Source organism: Chlorocebus sabaeus, chromosome 18 (assembly GCF_047675955.1).
Source record: "Chlorocebus sabaeus isolate Y175 chromosome 18, mChlSab1.0.hap1, whole genome shotgun sequence".
NCBI lineage: Eukaryota > Metazoa > Chordata > Mammalia > Primates > Cercopithecidae > Chlorocebus > Chlorocebus sabaeus.
In genome coordinates this window covers 22,291,236-22,313,005 of record NC_132921.1, presented here as the reverse complement: position 1 = coordinate 22,313,005, position 21,770 = coordinate 22,291,236, and the positions used below count along the sequence as shown (strand labels likewise).

General features: G+C 45.4%; 1 protein-coding gene across 3 annotated transcripts in view; it reads left to right on the top strand.

Annotated features, from left to right (window-relative positions):
• NEDD4L (NEDD4 like E3 ubiquitin protein ligase) overlaps positions 1-21,770 on the top strand; it is a 358,982-nt gene that overhangs the window by 113,273 nt on the left and 223,939 nt on the right. For all 3 annotated transcript variants that reach the window (XM_073006275.1, XM_073006274.1, XM_008013964.3), the window contains one exon: positions 10,926-10,999. In XM_073006275.1, the coding sequence (XP_072862376.1) occupies positions 10,926-10,999 (74 nt within the window). The remainder of the gene's footprint in view (positions 1-10,925; positions 11,000-21,770) is intronic.

The following is a 21,770-nucleotide window of genomic DNA, read 5'->3' as shown; positions in this document are numbered from 1 at the left end:
ACCAGCTATTCTGGTAAAAGGAGAGTTTTTAATTAGCGGAAGAGAGTGACTGTGTCCTTTAAGCTGGAACTCTTGCCAGCTTATTTATATCACGGACCCTGCTCAGTGGCAGCCTCCTCCCCTCCCCCTAATCATTGAATTACTGCAGGTTCTTGGCATGCGAAGATCTAACATTTTTAATTGAGAGTCACTCTAAAAATCTGTCCACACATGGAAGAATTTGCATTTTGACCGAGATGCACACTTGAGTCATGGTAGATGTGAGGCTCCTGGGGGTGAGCATGCCCATGACTATGAAACTGATCCCAGCCTCCACCCACAAGTAACCCTGAACCTGCCACACCCCATAAACCCACCTGCTTACCTGCCTCTTCTTCAGTGATGCCTTTTATGGGCGAAATGACGGCAGAATACTGATACCTGCCAAGAACTCGGGAAAAACAGCTCAAGTGCTGTGGCCCTGCTCTGTTCCCAAGTCAGAGACAGACGCATCAGATGTCACTGAAAGAAAGAAATGTCATGCCAGCACTTTTAAGGCATGGATCAAAATACCCCTTCACATGCGTGCGGTTCAGTGCAAGCCATGTGGAATCAGCACTGGAATGGACAGAAACCCATTTGGGGCCTGAACGCAGTGCCTTTGGCATTGGCCTCCTGCAGCAGGAGGGTGTGGTCACGGCTCTCTGCCAGCCCCTCACTGGACAGATGTCCTTGTTAGAAGACCTCCTTCTTCCATATGAATCGCCGTTGGCTTCTCCCACAGAGCATCCTTGGGGACTGATGGATCACCACAGGGCCCCCAGAGGGAGTTTTCTAGATGGTCAGCCACTACCATTCCTTCAGCTCTTCTCCTTTAACTGAATTTCCATTTCTTTTTCCTACCAGCTCTTCCTCTCCGAAGATCTTCCAGTTCTCTTACAGGGACTGGGAGCCTTTACTGGGATTTTCTGTCTCCTTGCTTCCTGAGTACTCTACCTGGTAATGCTGTGCAAGATTTGTAACCTCGTTAGGATGCTGGCCTGTGCTGGACCCATCAAAGACTCCCAGATCTTTGTCACACTCTATCAAGCCACCTTCCCTACTGTTTATTTGCACAATGATTTTTAAAATGTCTTTGCAAGAATATATTTCTGCACTATTCAGTATTTGCTTTATTAGGTTTCATATTAAGTGCCTATTAATTGATAGGCACTTAATTTGCATACCAGTCTTTAATATTGCAGGTGAAATATTGATGTTAGAGCGTGTGGTTATAGTGAAGCCTGTATCATTTCCAGACAGTCATTTCCTGTGTCACTATAACTACTTCAGTGGAGTGACGCTGTAGCTGAATTCCAGTGTTCTCAATTGTTCTCAATTCCATAATGTTCTCAGTTATAATTGGGTGAAGTACAGGGGTCCCTCCCCTTCTTCTTTTCCTACCTTCTTTCTTTCCTTTCACAAGGGGTTATTCAAATCCTGCTGCACTCTTGAGCTGTGTTAGTGCCCTTAGAGTGGGGTTTTGCTGTGGAACTTTCTGGATTATGGAATTGTTCTCTATCTGCACTGTCCAATACAGTACCTGCTGGGAATGGGTAGAGATTGAGCACTCAAAATGTAGCTAGTGTGACCAAGGAATGGAATTTTAATTTTAATTAATTTTAATTACATTTCAACAGCCTCACATGGCTAGTGGATACTTTATTGGACAGTGCAGCCTCAGGGTCTAGTTGAGGAAATAAGACAACCTGTGAGAGAGAAGAAAAAAAAGACTCTACTGCCTCATTACTTAAGTACCAGAATACATGATTGGTCTGAAGGCAGTCACGAGCCAGGCCTCCCACACTGGGTCTATTTCTGATCTCTCGGTACTGAGCTCTGGTTTCTGACTTCTAACTGCCCTGCTGGCCCACTGGGAAGACAACCTCAAATCCAAGAAACCCCTATTCCTTTATTTCCCTTACCCTAAGTCCCACCGCTCCTCTTTATTTTCTACCAGCTATTAGCAGCAGCCCTCACTAATAAGAAAACTGCAAACTTGAGCACATTCCTTTTCTCTGGCCCTGTAAAACCAGTCTGTCACCCAACCACATTCTTCCCCCAGCGGGAGCATTGGAACCAGTCCCCTGTCCTCCATGCTTATCTGCCAGATGGTGGAGAAGACCATGTAATTAGCATCCCTGTCCTCTCCCTTTCACATGCCCTCTGTGCTGTCATCCAGGGTGATGGCACCCCCAGCCACCACTCAACTGGTTACTGTGTTTGCCCTGCATCCTGCAGAGGATGGAGCCAGGTGCAGGCCACACTCACTTCTTGCACCTGCCCCCTGCTTCCCTGGCACACCAGCTCCTCCCAGGACATCAACTTTCTCTTCTCCTCCCTCCTCTTTCCTCATTCTTGAAGGCCTGGCCCAAGCAGTCACTCATCTGCAGCTTTCTCCAACTTCCCCACCTTTCTCCCTCTCCCCACCCCTTGTGTGTATGTTACTTTCTTCCTTCTCCAAGTTCCTGAAGAATATTACTCATCACATTATTGAACATATCTCTTATGTGGTTACTCTCCTTATATGTAATAGAAAGTAAATCTTGCAGGCTTGAGCTCTGTGTGAGTCATTATTCCTTGTATGTTTTCAGCACAGAGCAGGCACTTGGGGTTGAGTCACTGTGTGGACTCATGCAGAGCGTTGGGGAATAGATGTTGGATGGGCAGGTACCAACTGGAAGAAAAGAATTGGGTCCCTGTGCAGAGCACAGGCTGTTCTTACAGCAGCAGTGAAGCACTGAAGGCTCATGGTGAGCCTTCAGTGGCAGGCCAGGCAGTTTTAATTAGATTCATTTGTTCCTAGGGAGGTCTCACCAGAGCAGTGGAGAGGGACATTTTAAGAAGACTGAACTAACGTGGTAGCAAGCAAATTTGGATGCAGAAACGCTGCCTCACACCACCAGCAGCTATACAGAGCATGGCACATAATAGGTACTCAGTAGGTTCTGAAAGAATGAACAAATGAGCTTAAGCCAACTGGTGTTGGACCATCCTGCCATTAGCGATAATGTGCATTGAGGCTGTGGAGTGGAGAACAGGGGTGAATTTAGAGTTATTTCAGTGGCACATGTACATATCTCAGCATCTCTTGATTGTCATTCTTTCTGGATTTTTTAAAATTTTATACTTATAAATGATCATGTATTTTAAGTTTTCTGAAGTAGCCTTGGTTTCACATTTTGACTGTATTTATTATGGTATCAGGTTCCATATTTTTTTAAAGGGATACTGCTGCTGCACTTATATTGAACAAGTCACCAAGCTCTGTTAATTTTGCCTGGAAAATGCCACTGCTTTGACATGATAGAAAACACAGGCAATAGTCTTTATTTCTCACTCTTGTTTTTTTCTTATTTTGAAGAATCACCCTAATACATAGGAAAATTTTGACTTAGCAAAGAGATAAATGAGACTCTAATTATCGCATTGGGTTTTTCACAATGTATGTTAGTTATCTGTTGCTACATAACAAATTAGTTTTAGAGTTGGCAGCTTATAAAGCAACAAATGTTTATTATCTCACAGTTTCTGTGGGTCAAGAAATCAAAAGTGGCTTAACTGGGTGGTTCTGATATGTGCCTTTGCACAGTGACTAGTGTGTAGCTGGCAAGGGTCTCTTATGAGCCTGAGTCAGGATGTCAGCTGAGGCTGCTGTCATCTGAAGGCTTGACTGGAACAGAAGGACCCATTTCTAAAATGAGTCACTCACATGGCTGGAGGCAAGAGGCCTCAGTTCCTTATCACAGAGATTTCTCCTTGGGGCTGACTGAGTGTCTGCACATCATAGCAGCAGCCGGCGTTCCCCAGAGTGAATGATCCAAAAGAGAAGAGGAAGCCTGATGTCTTTATGACCTAATCTCCAAAGTCACACACTGTCACCTCTTCCATATTTTATTAGAAAGGAGTCACTAAATCAGATACCCATGGGAAATGACCCACCTCATGAAAGAAATACTGAGAATTTGTGGACCTGTTTCATAACCACACAGCATCATTTCCTGAAGGTAGAGTCACCCTTGAGCATTTAAATTAGAGTTCTGCTCTAGAAGTCTATCCCTGTATTTTTTCCCATTTATTAACCCTTTTTCTACTTGGCATAATAGCAGCCACTACCTAGTAGGAGTTGAGAGATTTAGGTTGCACAGAATCCCGCAGTCTTTTCAGAAACTCATATCCTTGGGGCGTCTGCTTGTTGACAGCATTGTAGGACTGAAACTTGACCGCATATTATGTGTTGGGCTGCCAGTGGTGATCAGAGATGCCAGTGAGTAGTCCGGTGAGTTAGGGCTGTTTGCCTCTGTCGGTGTCATCTGAGTTTGAACTGGACGTGCAGTCCTGGTGGGCTGCTTTCATTTCCACTCTAGGTCTTTGTTCTCACCACTCACGTCTTATGCCTCTGTTCCACCGCTGTAAGAGGGAACTGTGCACACACCTCGCCTCTGCCATTGACTGTAAGCTCCTGAGAGAGAGAGAATGTGTCTAGTTCAGTTTCGTGGCCCTCCTTTTTGCTAGCACAGTACATCGAACATAGTATCATTCTGCATTTTTGTTGAGTGTATAATTAGATGGTCAATGTGGAGAACTCAGGGATTTTAGGAGGGGGTGGCAACAATATAAGGTTGTGGGACCCAACCTGAAGAGAGGGAAAGGTGTAGTGGGCTGGCGTTGGTGTGAGGAGGGAGAAGGTGAAGAGGATGCAGCCTGGCAAGAGTTGGAAGTGACAGGAACGTGTGTGGGGCGGGGAGGCGATAGGACAGTGTGTGTTTTTGTTTTTGGTTTTTTTAAATGCAGGCAGGGGAGGGATGAGTAGGCAGAGCATCGAGGATTTTTAGGACAGTGGAAATACTCTGTATGATACTATAATGGTGGATACATGTCATTATACATTTGTCCAAACTAATGGAGTGTACACACCAGGAGTGAGCTCTAAGGTAAACGATGGGCTTTGGGTGATTTTGATGTGTGAATTGTAACAGGGGTACTACTCTGGTGCAGGATGTTGATCATGGGGGAGGCTGTGTGTTGCGGTAGGGGGTACGTAGGAAATCTCTGTGCCTTCTGTTTGATTTTGCTGTGACCCTAAAACTACTCTAAAAAGAGTAGTCTTTAAAATGTATGAAATAGGGTCCTGTCTAAGGACTGCGGCAAGAGCAGGTAGGAATGGAAAGAGCGACCGTGGCTGCTGTGTAGCAAGCACACGATGGGCACGGTCCATATGCTGGCTTAGTTATTTTTTAAAGCAACTAAATTTAAGCAATGTATATATAACTTACATATTTATGTGGTCCAAAAAAATGTTGGTCATCTGTTTTAATCCAGAGAGTGTTTACCCTAAGCCTGCAAGTGTGATGGGTAATAGCTAGAACTAGGAAAGTACTTTAGAATATGGAAGGTAAATACATGAATTAATTTAGGTAAGAGTGACCGAACTGTGGAAGTCCCTGACTTAGAACTTACTGTCCACTTGGACAGCTGGTGTAAGTGATCCTGAGGTCACAGTGGCTCCCTGTGCAGGAAGAACACTATTTCCCAGCTCAGATATCATCTTTTTAGGAGAGTACTTTTTAGGAGAGTACCTGCCATTGTGGAAAATAAGGATAAAGGATAACAAGTTACCTCCTTAAGACAAAGTCATAGGAGAAATGGTAAATTCCAGTATCTCGAGTTTTGAGTTGGAACTTGAAATTTATTTTACCACAAGAGCACTGTTGATGGGTTATGTATTTTATAAGCTTTGTGGGTGGCCGTGGGAATCTAGTAACTGCTTATGCACAGTTTATATGAGTAGGCCTGCTGAATTTCCAGATGACGCTCTTGCAACTGAATCTTCAGGTTACCACCTGTTTCTCAGTTTGGACACTATTTATTCGTGTGCTGCTGTCACTTATGGCTTGGGCACCTTATCTTGTTTTGTGTCTTGATGAAGGATTAGAAAATTCAGTGTAAAAGAAAAACATATGTAAAGCTTATAGAATCACCCGTTACACAATAACAATGCAGACCAATAGATTAATAACAGGAAGAGACACTGAAAGTTCTCTTCAGCCTCGTTTCTACTCTGCTGTTTCTTCTCTGCATTGTACAATCTATGAATAATATTTTCATTGTCTAAGCAAAGCCACCTTAGCTAAATATTTAATTCTACTGGAGTCATAAACAGGGTTCAAAATATCACATAGATTTTATGAAAGTAATAAAATGCTTCAGAAAATACAATGGCTCAGCCTGGGGCCACTGCATCCGATGATTTGGTTACACACCTTGTCATGTGCTTCCTAACAGAATGACGATGGCTGCTTATCTGTGTTTAAGCTTGTCATTTTGAGGAAACAAAGATAAGACATTTTTGCTGTGTCTTTAAAATGCATGTGTAAACTGTTTTTATAGAGTAATGCTTCAGAGAGGAGTAAAATTTCCTGCAACAGGTGCTTGTAAACAGTGATTGCTCAGTAAAGGCCACCTCCCAGCTGTTGCCTACATGTTACATAAGAGAACCCCTTCACGTCTTCCATATTTGCAGCTCTGTACCTTTGTGAGTCACCTAAAAAATAACTCATAGGGTTGTTTATCTTTCTTTCTTTCTTTTTTCTTTGAGACAGGGTCTCACTCTGTCACCCAGGCTGGAGTGCAATGGTGCAGTCTCGGCTCACTGCAACCTCCGCCTCCCTGGTTCAAGTGATTCTCCTGCCTCAGCCTCCTGAGTAGCTGGGACTACTGGCATGCATCACCACATCCAGCTAATTTTATGTATTTTGTAGAGACAGGGTTTTCACCATATTGGTCAAGCTGGTCTTGAACTCCTGACCTCAAGTAATCCACCCATCTTGGCCTCCCAAAGTGCTGGGATTACAGGCATGAGCCACCGCACCTGGCAGGTTTGTTTTTCTTATGACAAAATCAAGCCTGGATGGTGTTGTTAACGGTGAAGTTAAAATTTTTCTTTTGTTTTCCTTAATATTTCCTTTTTTTTTTTTTTTTTTTTTTTTTCCCCAAACAAAAGTCTGGCTTCTAAACAAAAATATTTAATGATTCAAAAGGAAAAAATTCCAAATAAGCCCAAAGAAATGATTCATTTTCCAGAGGTAATTACTACTAACATCAACCTTTCCTGGTCTTTTTCTATGCAGCTATATCATTGACATTTTTTTAAAAATGAGATTACATTGTACTTGAGGGTAGACTGCTATAACAACTTTTGGTTTTGGATGGGAAAAAACAGAAAAAGTCTTATCTCCAGCTCATTTCTGGAGAGGGTTAGCAGGTGGGGGGTGCTTGGCTCTACTCCCTTCATATGGTTTTTGCTTCTTTATCTCCAAGATCTTCCCCATTTCACAGAGAGACATTAATGAGAATGAAGGCTGCTGAATGGGAGGGGCTTATGGGGCCAGTTTGGAAGAGGCCTCATCACTTTTGGCCACGTTCCATTGGCCAGAACTTAGTCACATGACTGCACTTAACTGCAAGGAAGGCTGGGAAATGTAGTCAAGTTGCGTGTCCAGGTAGAAAAGGGACCCTTTTCTGTGGAACAACTAGCATGTTTGTAACTCAATTGTATAAACCATTTTGAAACTTTTTTTTAAAAAAAACCCCTTATTTCAGGCACATTTTTATATGATGAATCTGCTCACCTCTCCATTTGTAACCTATTAAAAGCTCTTGCCAGAATCTCTGCCCAATTGTTCTCCCTCCTTCTACCCTGTTCCCTCACAGCAGCCACAGTGGTTCTTTCAAAGACTGAAGCTACATTTTGTCACTCGCCTGCTTAAAACTTTACAGTGCTTCCTCCCACAGTGGTCGGGACAATGTCCACCCTCTCCTGAGGCTGGCCTCTGTGGTCCTTGACCCCACCAGGTCCCACGGTGCCTTACATGGACTCTGCCATCCTTCACCAGCTTAGCCCCATCACACAGGGCTTGCTGTCAGCCCTTCCTGCAATTCCCAGCCCCGTCACACCACTCGGCCTCCTTCCTTCAGGCTTCAGCTCTGGTGTCTTTTCGCCAAAGAAGCCTTTCCTGATCACTCAGCCATAAATGTTCCTCTCCCCAGTTACTTTTTCCCTCTCCCTCTACTCAGTTGCTTTTGTTTAACTGTCATATTGTCTTTGGAGTACTTGCCAGCATCAGAAATTATCTCGCTTGCTGTTTGCATTACGTATTTTTAGTCTGCGTTCCGCCTACTAGATGGTGGGTTGCTTGAGGCAGGAACTCTGTCTTGTTTACATCTCAATCTCCAGATAATGTGTGTGGCACGTGATGGGTACTCAGTAAATACTTGTGGAATAAAGAAATGTCATTACAGATTCTCTATGCATTAACATTTTTTAGAAATGGGGTGTTGCTGTCGGGCGCAGTGGCTCACGCCTGTAATCCCAGCACTTTGGGAGGCTGAGGTGAGCAGATCACCTGAGGTCAGGAGTTCAAGACCAGCCTGGGCAACATGGTGAAACCCCATTTCTACTAAAAATACAAAAATTAGCCGGGCGTGGTGGCGTGCGCCTGTAATCTCAGCTACTCGGGAGGCTGAAGCAGAAGAATCGCTTGAACCTGGGAGCCGGAGGTTGCAGTGAGCTGAGATCCAGCCACTGCACTCCAGCCTGGGTGATAGAGTGAGACTCTGTCTCAAAAAAAAAAAAAAGAAAAAAAAAGAAAAAGAAATAGGGTGATGCTGTGTTGCCCAGGCTAGACTGCAGCAGCTATCCACAGGCATGATCATAGCGCACTACAGCCTTGAGCTCCTGGACTCAAGTGATCCTCCTGCTTCAGCCCCTCCCCGAGTAGCTGGTACTATAGGTACTTCAGATCTTGAAGCATGTGTAAAAAATACTCTTAGCAGTGACATCATTTGAGCTGAGCAGGCCATGGAGGCATCAGATGATTAGCAGCAGGGTACAACTTGTTGTGAGAACCAGAAAAGAGCCTTGGCCTACATAACATCCTGTGCTAAAGAAAGAACCCTGACTCCCAGCCTGTGAGTGTTCCGGAGATGGGCAGAGCAGTCCTTGCAGTGTTTCAGGGAACAGGGAAGAACAGCTAACCCCTGATGCTTCTGTAAGCACTTTCGGACACCCTTTGCTATAGTAGGGTATTGTTTTAGTTATCCCTGACTTGCCTGGTATTACTTTATATCCCTTAATCCTCTCATGAAGACTGGCAAACACATTCAGTCCTGCCAACTCAAGTAGGCCATGTTTGAAAGAACATTGGCACAAATGAGTTGAGAATGTCATCTTTACTATATTCATGTTCTTTACCATATTATGAGGACACTGTGCTTGCCACATGGGCAGTCTTGTGTTGGGGATTTGTGGTTGGATGGATGGTTAAGTGAATAGAAGACTCCTGGAGTGTGAAGTATCTCAGTCCATTGCATGGATACATGTTCAGTCTATGCAGCTAATTGACAAAGATCCACCATCCTATACCCTCCATGTTTTATTTTTGCCCTGCCATTGTTCTCTTCGACATTATATAATCATTGAGGTTTTCTTGCCCTCACTTAGGTCTTGACTAAACATGTAGGGTAGATGAATTCCATATTACTTCTTTCTTGCTCTGTCAGCTATTGTGTTCTTGGGGACTCCATCCTGAGCCTTTTTTTTTTTTTTTGAGACCGAGTCTCACTCTGTCACCCAGGCTGGAGTACAGTGATGTGATCTCGGCTCACTGCATCCTCTGCCTCCCAGGTTCAAGCAATTCTCCTGCCTCAGCCTCCTGAGTAGCTGAGATTACAGGCGCATGCCACCATGCCTGGCTAAATTTTGTGTTTTAGTAGAGACAGGGTTTCACCATGTTGGTCAGGCTGGTCTTGAACTCCTGGCCTCGTGATCCACCTGCCTCAGCTTCCCAAAGTGCTGGAATTACAGGCATGAGCCACCGCACCCAGCCCCTAAGCCATTTTTTCATTCTCATTCTTAGGCTAGGTTTCCTCAGACCTTGGTTATAACTGCCAACTCTACATTGATAACTGCTGAGTGTCTAACTCAGACCAGATGTTTCTCCCCATTTAGTGATACATGTTTTCCATCCGATTGCTTCACAGACACCTTGGACACAGTCCTCTATTTCAATTAATGTTGACAGTTCATGATCCAAACTAGAAACCTGAGTTATCCTGGACTTCTGCCTACCACCTTCTCCTAAGCCATCTCGCCTGTCCTAAATGTCATAGCCCTTAACTAGTTCTCTAAGCTGTCATAGGGTCCTATACTGCTGGGCTGCTTGTTGCCTTCAGTAGAGCCTGGAGCATATTCATGTCTGTATTTCAAGGCCCCGGGCATAAGAGCTTCTTAGGAAATATTGGAATAAATGATGAAATGATGAATAAATGAACAAATGAACAGTTGATTGATTTCCAAGACACTTTGGGGTGGTTTTCATTTAGAATGGTTTTTATTTCTTTTTACTGGAACTGAGGAATTATTTTTGCTTGTCGATGCCAACATTTTAAAAGCACTATAATTTTGAAATGTTTTACCACATTAAATTCCTTTCTATTGCAGGTCACATACAAATATGTCAACTTCAGAGGAGGAATTATTTGTTATATTTATGCAAACTTGTGGCACTTGGACATTTCTCTAGATGGTTTTACGTGTGTGATTGTGTTCTTGGTACAGCTGGAAAACCTAACTTTCAATGGCAGGAGTAATTGATCTTAATGACCTACTTTGAATTAAACTTGTGCTTAATTAACTTGGATGCTGTAAGTTTAGTCTAGAGTCATAGACTTTTAGAGCTGGAATATTGCTTTTTGAACTTCAGTGTAAGGAATAATTGCTTACGTTGAATTGATTTGTTCTGTATCCCAATACTGGACAGTAGAAATCAATGACTTTAATATTGGATGAGAGAGTGATTCATTGAAGATCAGTTTTTTAACCTCTTTTTTTGTTCTCCTTCTCACAGGGAGAGTCCCGAATTCTCAGAGTAAAAGTTGTTTCTGGAATTGATCTCGCCAAAAAGGACATCTTTGGAGCCAGGTATGTTGGCTTTGTTTTTATTTCTGTGGATTTCTAAAAAACGACAAGCAGTTTTCAAATTCAGACACGCATCAAAATCACCTGGAGGACTTCTTAAGGCAAAGTTGGCTGGGCCCCACCTGCTGGGATTCTGATTTAGTAAGTGATGCTGGTCCAGCTGGTTGTAGGACCACATTTTGCACAGGGCTTCTGGACTTAGCATCACAACAGTAGTTAACAGACTTGTTTTTCACATGGGCTAATTTTGTGAGATTAGCTTCTGGTGTTGTCTTGTTAATACAGTTTGGGACTGTGGCTGTGCTTATTTTAATACTTTAAAAATATTTCTAACTTAGGGAAACGTGAAAGTGTCATTTTGTTTCTAGGAGAACTGGATATTCTTGACATGTATAATCTGATTTAAGAGACTTGGTGATTTGGGGCGAATGTGGTGATTTCTGTGGCATTTCTAGAAGCACCAGCAGGGAAGCCGCCAGATCTTTCTGTGTGTTTCGGCTTTTTTATTTTCAGTATTGCACTGGATATTCCTGTATCTTTAAATCAGCCCTTTTGTTCCTGTTGGCTCTCAGTGATGTGTGGTATGAAGCTATTGGACTGAGAGCAGGGTGAGGGTGGAGCCACCTGGTACTAGAATTTAACCAGATTTTGGAGACCAAAGATCTTTTGAACTTTAGACCTAGAATGGACATGAGTGATGTTCTAGTCCACTGTTCCATTTTATGGTTGACAAAGCTGAAATGCAGAAAGGTTAAACCACCCGTGTAGGTCACGTGGGCCAGTGATGTTTGAGGACTGATGGGAACACTCCTCCTGCCTCTACCCAGTACGTTTTCCTTTGTGGCACGGTGGCCTGAAAATACTGTGGGGTTTAACAATTAAGGGAGGTGACTGGTGAGGAGAGTTCCACCTGCTGGATTCTCCCTGTCAGTCCCTTGTGCTGTGGCCCTTGGTGACCCCTAGATATCAGTGCTCCTGCGTGACACTGGAGACCCTCTATAAAGAGGCCCCTTTCTGGCCCGGTGCGGTGGCTCACGCCTGTAATCTCCAGCACTTTGGGAGGCCGAGGTGGGCGGATCATGAGGTCAAGCAATTGAGACCATGGTAGCTGACACGGTGAAACCCCGTCTCTACTAAAAATACAAAAAATTGGCCGGGCGAGGTGGCGGACGCCTGTAGTCCCAGCTACTCAGGAGGCTGAGGCAGGAGAATGGCATGAATCCGGGAGGCAGAGCTTGCAGTGAGCCCAGATCGTGCCACTGCACTCCAGCCTGGGCGACAGAGCGAGACTCTGTCTCAGAAAAAAAAAAAAAAAAAAGCCCCTTTCTAGCTAGCTAGTTGTTCATCCTGCACACCCCCACAGAAGCCTTTTGCTGCCATTAGTAAGCGCACCTCTATTTTCTCATCTGTGATAGATCATGCATGATTGAGTTTTGTCTATTAAAGCAATTGATAAGTTACTAGAATGGCACCAAAAGAAATTAGAAAAAAAATTGTTGCAAATGTCAGTTAAATCTTCTAAAAACCTATGGTACTTAGAAGTGCCTCAAGTGACTAACGGAGGCTTCGGTCTCTGAGTGGTGTCACAAGGAACCTTATGCACGGGGACAGTGACATCAGCCTGTGCTGGTGGTAATGTCAGGGGGAAGCAAATCCTACCTGAAGGTGCTCTCTCGCTTGACCGTGAAGTCACACTGAGTGGTTCACCATGTGCCTGCATTCATGCAAGGGTAAGCCAGGTCTCTGGGCATGGGCAGAAGCATCCCTGCTTCCCTTCTCTTCCCTTTCAAAGCAACACTTGCACCTGTTTCCATGAGTCTGGGCTGTTCTTACCCAGCTAAATACTGTTTCCTGAAACTCAAAAATTTGCTATCTACCAAAGCCCACCTTATGCCCTGCCTTTCTGTGAAGCCTTTCAAGAAAATTTCAAGAAAGAAAATTTGGTATTCCTATATCAAAGCCTGTGTGTCTTTCCTCTCCTAATCCTTCTTAGCTGCCATAGTAGGTGCAGTGTCATTTTAGCATTTGCAGATGCATTACCTGGTGGTTTCTAGTATTTCTTTCACTTGCCTCTATTACTAGATTAGAAATGTACTGGGGACAGACATCTTTTTAATATCTTTCTCCTACTACTTAACATATAGAGCACCAAGGACAAAAAAACCCAAAAATTATCTTTTAAAAATGTAAGCATTTGCATGCTGACTGGTAGTGGATTGTGCTCTTATGTTAAAAATATGTATTCTCACTCTTTCCAATGAAATTTAGAGTGTTGACGGAGGAAGTTGGATTTAGAAAATTTTGGTGATTTCTTTTTAAGCTTGATTGGGTTTTTATTTTGTTTTATCCAAACCTTTTCATTAAAAAACAAACAAACAAAATTGATTCACATTGTGTTTCTAAGCCAGTTAGGTAGATTTAATGTTGAATTTGTAGTGGAATTAGATTCCAAATCTTAGAAGAGCAAATTTTAACCTTAAATTTTTACTGTTTAGATACTAACAGGTTGGGTCATTTCTAAGGGACATGGTGGAAAGGGATATTTATGATGTTAATTAGAAAGATAAATAATATTGTGGCCAAGTGGACCAAGTGCCAGAAAATGCATCAGAAACTCTGAACCCTGGTCTGGTCTTCATTTTCTTAGATTGATAAGTAGGCACACACATCTCTGCTTTCCTTCCTCCTTTGAAGTGCTGTAGTTCATCTGAGAGTCTGAGATGGAATTGTGAGGTGACAGTCAGGTTAATGCTATCTTGGCATATCCCTCTGGAGTGGCACTGCTTATTGCCTTAAAGTTTTGCCAGATGACCTGCATTTTCTCTCCGTGCTATCTTGGGCAAATCCCTTAAACCGACTCATGCCACCGTATATTAGTGTACAACAAGGATAACAGTTTCTTTGTAACTGGCATGTGGGGAAGAATCCCAAAGTGACTCTTGTTGGCGGCAGCTCTGTCGTGTTTTAAGGTAGCAGTCACAGGGTAGAGGTTTGGTAGTGTCCTCTCTGGCATCCACCATCTCCTTCAGAGCCCTGGGCCACTGGCAGGACTTTTCTCCAAGTCTCTTCTCTGAGTATTCCCCTAACCTCTGTGCCTGATCAGGCACCTCATTCTCCCTCTGCACCAAAAAGGCCGGGTAGGCATTGGAGCCCTTGCTATAGACAGGATAATGGGTGGAAGAGGAAGGGCATTTTCATGAGAGGCATTTCAGAGCCTTTAAAGTGGTACAAATCCTGTAGACACTGATGTGTTTAAAATCAGGGATTTGCGTCTCTGGGACTCCAACTCCTTTGTTTCCAAGGGAGGTTCCCTGGGTCACTTGGCCTGAAGTGGGAAGGAGTGGTGGTTGAGGGGCAGAATGTGATGTTTGGAGATGCGGGATGGTCAGGGGCGGGTGATGGTGGGAGGAGTGGAGCATGACAGCATGGCATCTCTCCTTGCCCCCCTCCGAGGTGGTGATGGAAACTGCCTACAGCTGCAGCTCAGAGGCCGGGGTTTCTGGGGCCCTAGGTGTGGGGTGGGGCCTCCCTCCTAGCTGGAGGTGGTCCCTTCACCCTTGAGAGGCCTGTGCCTGAAATGCCCTTGTCCTTTTCGGCCCTTTCTGCCCCAGTCCAGTGCTTAGGATCCTAGATCATTTTCAGCTCCTTCCAGCCAAGTCTCACTTTATTAAAGGAGCCTTTGTTCAGAGTGGATTGGATAACTGAGCTGTGACTCCACTTGAACGTCTGAGCAGTTGGCCTACATGGGAAACGGCAATGGCAGAGAAAGATGCTTCCCTTTGGACTGTACCTTGAGGACAAAAAAGGGCAGTCATATAATCTGTCATCTAAACTGGAACGCTTTTGTCTGGAATGAATGCGACATTGAATGGGACGTCAGGGCATAAGATGTAAATTGAGACTACGGTCATCCTAGGTCAGAGACATCCAGCCTTTATTATCCATACTATGGGGGAAAAAAAATGGAATGTGATTTTTTTTTTTTTTTCCAAAACAGCTTTTAAAAAAATGCTAAGAAAAAGAAAAAGCACCTTTTAAAAAACAAGCCTCATGTAAAATGCCACTAAGACATCAAAAGAGAAGTAAAACCCTGCTCAGAACAAGCCCATGTGGGATGGCCACAGCTCACCGTTGTGTGCCTGCATCCTGTTTCCGCTGTCTCCTTTCCCAGGGATGTACCCTGCCCTAACCTCACCCCGATCCGGTGACTCCTCCAGTGGCTCATCCTATGTTCACCAGCTGAGTCCTCATCTCCTCCGTCACACCGGCTGCCGCTGTGTCCCCCAGCAGACCTCTCCCTGTCTCTGGGGTGCCCATGGCCCCTGGGAGGTGCTTTGCATCGTTCTATCAGTGAGGTTGACTTGTTGTTTTATACTTAGAATTGTTTCTTTCTCCTGAAATTAGATTTTCCTCTTCTGATAACTAGGATTCTAATTTTTTAATTTATTTTTATTTTCTGGGACCTATTATAGCACATAACAGGTCCTCAGGAAGTATTTACCAAAAGATTGCATGAAGTAGCCTGTTCCTCCTCCGTCTCTCCTTCCCTCCCTTTCCTACCCCTTCACTGGAAACTCACATTCACTAAATGTGCCATGAAGTCACTGCCTTTTGCCTTTGCCTGTGTTTTCCCCTCTGCCTGGCATCTGTTCACATCCTTTCTGGCAGCTGCCCTCTCATCTGTCAGGCAGTTTGGGTGGCAACACTCCTGCTGAGGCCCCTGCTCCCCCCATCACCCCAGCCCAAGAGGACAGAACACTACAGCCCCCCCCATCACCCCAGCCCAAGAGAACAGAACACTGCTGCCCCCCCATCACCCCAGCCCAAGAGAACAGAACACTGCTCCCCGCCATCACCCCAGCCCAAGAGAACAGAACACTGCTCCCCGCCATCACCCCAGCCCAAGAGAACAGAACACTGCTCCCCCCCATCACCCCAGCCCAAGAGAACAGAACACTGCTCCCCCCCATCACCCCAGCCCAAGAGAACAGAACACTGCTCCCCCCCATCACCCCAGCCCAAGAGAACAGAACACTGCTCCCCCCATTACCCCCGCCCAAGAGAACAGAACACTGCTGCCCCCCCCATCACCCCAGCCCAAGAGGACAGAACACTGCTGCCCCCCCATCACCCCAGCCCAAGAGAACAGAATGCTGCTGCCCCCCCATCACCCCAGCCCAAGAGAACAGAACACTGCTCCCCCCCCATCACCCCAGCCCAAGAAGACAGAACACTGCTGCTCCCCCCCATCACCCCAGCCCAAGGGAACAGAACACTGCTCCCCCCCATCACCCCAGCCCAAGAGAACAGAACACTGCTCCCCCCCATCACCCCAGCCCAAGAGAACAGAACACTGCTCCCCCCCATCACCCCAGCCCAAGAGAACAGAACACTGCTCCCCCCCATCACCCCAACCCAAGAGAACAGAACACTGCTCCCCCCCATCACCCCAGCCCAAGAGAACAGAACACTGCTGCCCCCCCCATCACCCCAGCCCAAGAGGACAGAACACTGCTCCCCCCGCATCACCCCAGCCCAAGAGAACAGAACACTGCTACCCCCCCATCACCCCAGCCCAAGAGGACAGAACACTGCTCCCCCCCATCACCCCAGCCCAAGAGGACAGAACACTGCTGCTCCCGGGGCTGTCAGCGGGTCTACAAGTTCCCTCCTCCTACGGCCCCTTGTCTTAGCGGACTTGGGAGGCTCGGAGGCTCCAGCCCTGTCTTATTGCTGTTTGCAGGTCCAGAAATCTTGGCACATGACAGTCGCCTGATAAATTGCCTTGAATTCATTAAGTGGAACACAATATGGTGTGCTGTGGCACCTGATGGCCAGCCTGGAGGAAGGGGTACTCTTTTCTCATTGTCATGGAGGTATCATTGGCTCTTCAGGCGTCTCTCCTAAGCATCCAGGAGAGGTGCTTATTTCTCATTCTCACAAAGGCTCTTTGTGGACCAGCACAGGATGCCTGCCTAGGGGTTGGATGAAAAGTGAGCATAGAGAGAGGCGGTTAAGGGAAGCAAGCTCAAGACTGGGCTCAGAGAAAAGAATCTGGGGGAGTCAGTGGGGTGGCAGGCAGGGAACGGTCTCCATTTGATGCTGACGTTTGTGCAGAATGACTATACTCTGCAGGAGCACATTCTCTTCTTGTGGCAGGTCCCAGAAACTTCTACTTGGGGGTACATGAGGCCCGGCTGGGATTGGGCACAGAAGGTCATGGCTCTGCACCTGACCCTCACCTTAGGGGTCAGGACAGAGCCAAGGACACGAGTGATGGGTTAGGGAGGACACAGGCACCATGGAGTGCCTTGGCCATCCTTCTGTAGAGGAGAGGTACAGGTGGCGAGGCAGGCACCAGGCAGCCGCCGACAGGGTCAGGAACCAAGGCAGATCCAGGAAACAGAGGCCAAAACAGCAGCAGGAACCTCAGGCTCGGCAGACCACTGACTCTTCTGGATGTCTTTTAGACACTCTGTGGGGGGCGGGGACAAGTCCTTGGTGTTTGGCCATGGTAGGTAGACTCACCTACCATAGGGTAGGCGAGTCGTGCTTTCTTAACATGGGTGTAAGGAAGGGAGGTGGTGAGTTTAAGCAGCTCGTGTTTCTTGAGCACTTGCTCTGTGCCAGGTGTAGTTTAAACTATTTACATGCGAGTTCATTGTGTCCTCCAAGCAAAGTCCTATGCACAGGCACTATTGTTCTTTTCCTTTTGCAGTTCAAGAAACGGAGGCAAGAAAGGTTTAGTAAGTTGTGGAACTAGGTATTGAGCCAGGGCCTAACTTCTTGATAGAAGTTAGTTAGAGGCTGTTACTCGAGCACTCACAGGTTGGCTGGCAACGTGTTTGGAACCCAATGTAATGTCATCAGATTCTGCCTAAATTTTGTGAAGAGGGGATTTCCATTTGATACGTAAGAAAATTGAGCGGTTATCATCAGCCCAAGATGAAACAAGGGTATAGGGAATAGTGGGACCCATGAGGTTCAGATTTCTGTGACTTCTGATGCTATGCTCAGTGATAGATCAATACTCTTCTTACGGATAAAAGTTTGAGAATTGAGTGGGACTAGATGACTATTAGGGTTCCTCCAAAACCCTGAGATTTCATTTTTGGGGGCGGCACCTTTTTGTGTTAGCAGATTTAAAGAGCTGGCCATTGTATTTGATGGTAGCTGAGTAAGCTTTTTGAATTGGAGAATCATCAACTATCGTTAGATTTAGAATAGGTACATTTGGCTAAGTAAGATCTTAAAGTTTTTCTTTTAAACTTAGGATAGCTTTTCAAATTTCAAACTTCTTTTTCAGTAAGCTCAAGACATTTAACCTTTTGTCATAGACTTAAAGCAGTCATTAAATAGGGTCATTTTAATGCAACTTTTAAAATCTAACTCCCTTCCCTTTTTCTCCTTAATTATGATCAGTGGCTTCATTTGAGGTTACGTAGGATGCATTTGAGATTCTAAAGCTGCTTTCTTAAAACTTAGCAATATTGGCTGAGACAAACCAACTATAGAATCTCATGCTTTCATGAAGAAGTTTGCAAGACATTCATGCGCAGCTCCTTCATTGTGTGTGATGAGCCATTGGCATCGATCCTGCTTGGGCTGCTATCAGGTTTTCTTTTGGGAGCTGGTGACTTGAAATTTAAAACACACATGGGCTCAAGAGTATTGGGGGACATGGCAGAAAGTCCTTCTGCCGCCTAGTGATTGAGAGTGATGGGGACCTAACTGTGGAAGGACAGCTCTTTGACACAGTTCACCCCTTTACCTAGGTTTAGGTTGTTAACATTTTGCTGTATTTGCTCCATCTCTTTTTTCCCTGAAGTATTCAAAAGTGAATCACAGACATCATGCGTTTAGTCCCTAAATACTTCAGCCCAAACCTCTAAAAAACAAGAACATATTTCTATATAACTGTAGTACTGTTCTCACAAAATTAAGACTAATTGCCTAATGGACTCTATTACCTGATCCATTATCTGAATTTCCCCAGCTGACCCTAAAATGCCTTTTACAGCTGAACTGTTTAAACCAGAATTCAATTGAGAATTCTGTATTGCATTTAATTGGTAGGTCTATTAAGACTCTCTTAAGCTAGAATAGTGATAAAAGCTTTTTATTCTTGGTCTCTTTTCAAGCTGGGGACCCCCAGCCAGCAACACCCTACCTGGGTCTCACTCTACCATGCTGGGGTGCCCCAGCTCACCTGTGTTATAGCTTGTACCCATGTTCGGTGGTTCCTGAGTTCTTGCATGGCACCCAGGAAGAATGAGGATATGCTGGACATTGAAGGGTGAGGAGGGTAGAGTGGAATTTTACTGAGCAATGGAATAGCTCTCGGTGGAGAGGGGCTGCAGTCAGTTGCTTCTCTCCTTCCCATGTGGCTGGGCCTAGGGCTTTTTATGGGCTCAGAATAGTTGAGGGGCAGGCTGCAGGTAGTATTGGAAAAGGCAACATTTGATTCATTAAAAGGCATTATTCAGAAAGAATCAGTCAGGAAAGGTGGGCAAACAGGAACAGAAGTTCTTACTCTGAGTCGTGGGTTTCATCCAGGACCAGCAGTCCAATCTTTCAGCCTTCAGGCTGTTTTTGGTTCGAAGATGCGGTTTCACCAGGGACCTGTCCCTATCTGCCGAGGCGTTTGGCTGCTTCCTATCACTGTCAATAGTCCCTCCCCTTCAATGACTTCTAGGAGGGTTGTTTCACTTACCACATTCCATCGTGTCCTGGTGGCATCATCAATGAGTGAAGGTGTTCTTTTCTCCGTGTTTCTTGTACGTACTGTATATTAGAAATTGAACTAAAGGCTTGATCAAATTTGAGGCAGGAATGGGTGAGGCTGCGTGCAACTGGAGGGACACAATGACTGGTTCTGCCATAATCAGTGATTAAAATTGATCCCTGGGTTAATGTGGGGGTAGTCTCATCCCTCCACTGTCAAAAATTAACATTTTTCCCCCCCAGGTGACCAGCAAGCCATGAGGGAGGGGATGTTTTGGCACTATATACATGCAAATTTTAAATATTTATTTACTTTACTTCCAAAGGATTGGAAATTTTGTTTTTTTCTTTCTTTGCCCTTCTTTGAAAACATTGTACAAAGTAAATCTCCTCCTTTTCCTGATGGAGAAACTTTGGAAAGAGGCTGAACATACGTTGAAGTCCCTTTGCTCAACTGTAAGCCCTTCAGGATCAGAGGTCACACCAAAGTTTGCAGACACTTGGTCCCTGTGGACCAGGCTGAATCCACACATGTGTTTATTTGGCCTTGGAACACTAAAACAAAAAACTACAAATCCTGAGCTAACATTTGGGAGATCCCATATTATAATACAAATCCAGGTTTGTATTATAATACAAAGGTCTTGGTAATCTAGCCACACTGGGCCCGCATCTGCGTGAGTCTGCATGGCTAGAGGTGTGTGCTGGGCACGCCCATTAGGTGGGACTGCGCCCTTTTGGCCACCAGGGACCGCACACCTCCTGTTGTTTTCATGCAGCTGGTTTCCCTTGCTGACACATGTTCCGTGAGGTCCCTCGAGGTACAGGCCGGCATTTGGACTTGTCCTCTACGCTGTTTCTTTGTTAGTATGTAGAGCTGACTTCTCCTCTTCCTCCCCCATTGAGGAGCAGCACCTTACTCTGTGCAGACTGTCTGTGGTCAGCAGGCTCTTTGCAGAGCTACATTTCCCTCCGGAGGCCTTGCTGAGCAGCCTTTGCTGTCTAGGGCATTGCTGAGAGTCACAACACCAACACTAATGGCCCTTGGGCCAAAAAGTGTTTGTCTTAAAATCCCTGCACCAAATAGCTTGTTCATTTACTCCTGTGAAAGCCCCAGAGGATCTACCTCTTAGGCTGTTTGTTCTAGTTGTATTCCTTCCACCCCGCAAACCGAAATGACATTAAAGGATAGTAACTCTCTCCCTCAAATATAGATAAAAACCTCTTTTTTTCCCTAACAACCACACAACTGTTTACATTTTTGTGTTTACCTCCTAGTCTTTGCATGAATGCATGCAGCATCCTTTAAAAATATGTCGATCCTAGCCTCCATACCACCCAGCCCACCAGGTTTCCCAGAGGGAAGCATTGGAAATGGCAGATGGGTAAATGCACAGGGCTGGCAAGTCTCCATTCTGCGAGAGGCTTGCTGTGCTCATATAGCCAGTGCCACAATAATGGATCTTTCTAATGATCTGGAATCACTAAGCAAAGACTGTGCCATGTTCAGTATACACTAAGTGAGCATGCAGGGAATATATCATCAGTTTACAAACATTTCCACATAAGCTTTTCTCTCTCCCACTCCAATTTTGGTAAATAAAAGGGCAAACTAGACTCTCTCTCTCTCTCTCTCTCTCTCCCCCCCCCTTCTCCCTCCCTCTCCCTCCCTCTCCCCCGTCTCCCTCCCTCTCCCTCTCTGTCCCTGTCCCTTTCCCCTCCCTCCCTCCCTCCCTTCCTTCCTTCCTTCCTTCCTTCCTTCCTTCCTTCCTTCCTTCCTTCCTTCCTTCCCCCCATCTGTCTCCCCCCTACCCTTTTTTAAAAGAGACAGGAGTCTTGCTCTATTGCGTAGGTTAGAGTGCAGTGGTGCAATCATAGCTCACTGTAACCTCAAACTCCTGAGCTCAAGCAGTCCTCCTGCCTCAGCCTCCCCAGTAGCTGGGAGTACAGGCACACTACCATGCCCAGCTAATTTTTAAAAATTTTTATAGAGATGTTGTCTTGCTGTGTTGCCCAGGCGGGTCTCAAACTCCTAACCTCAAGTGACCCT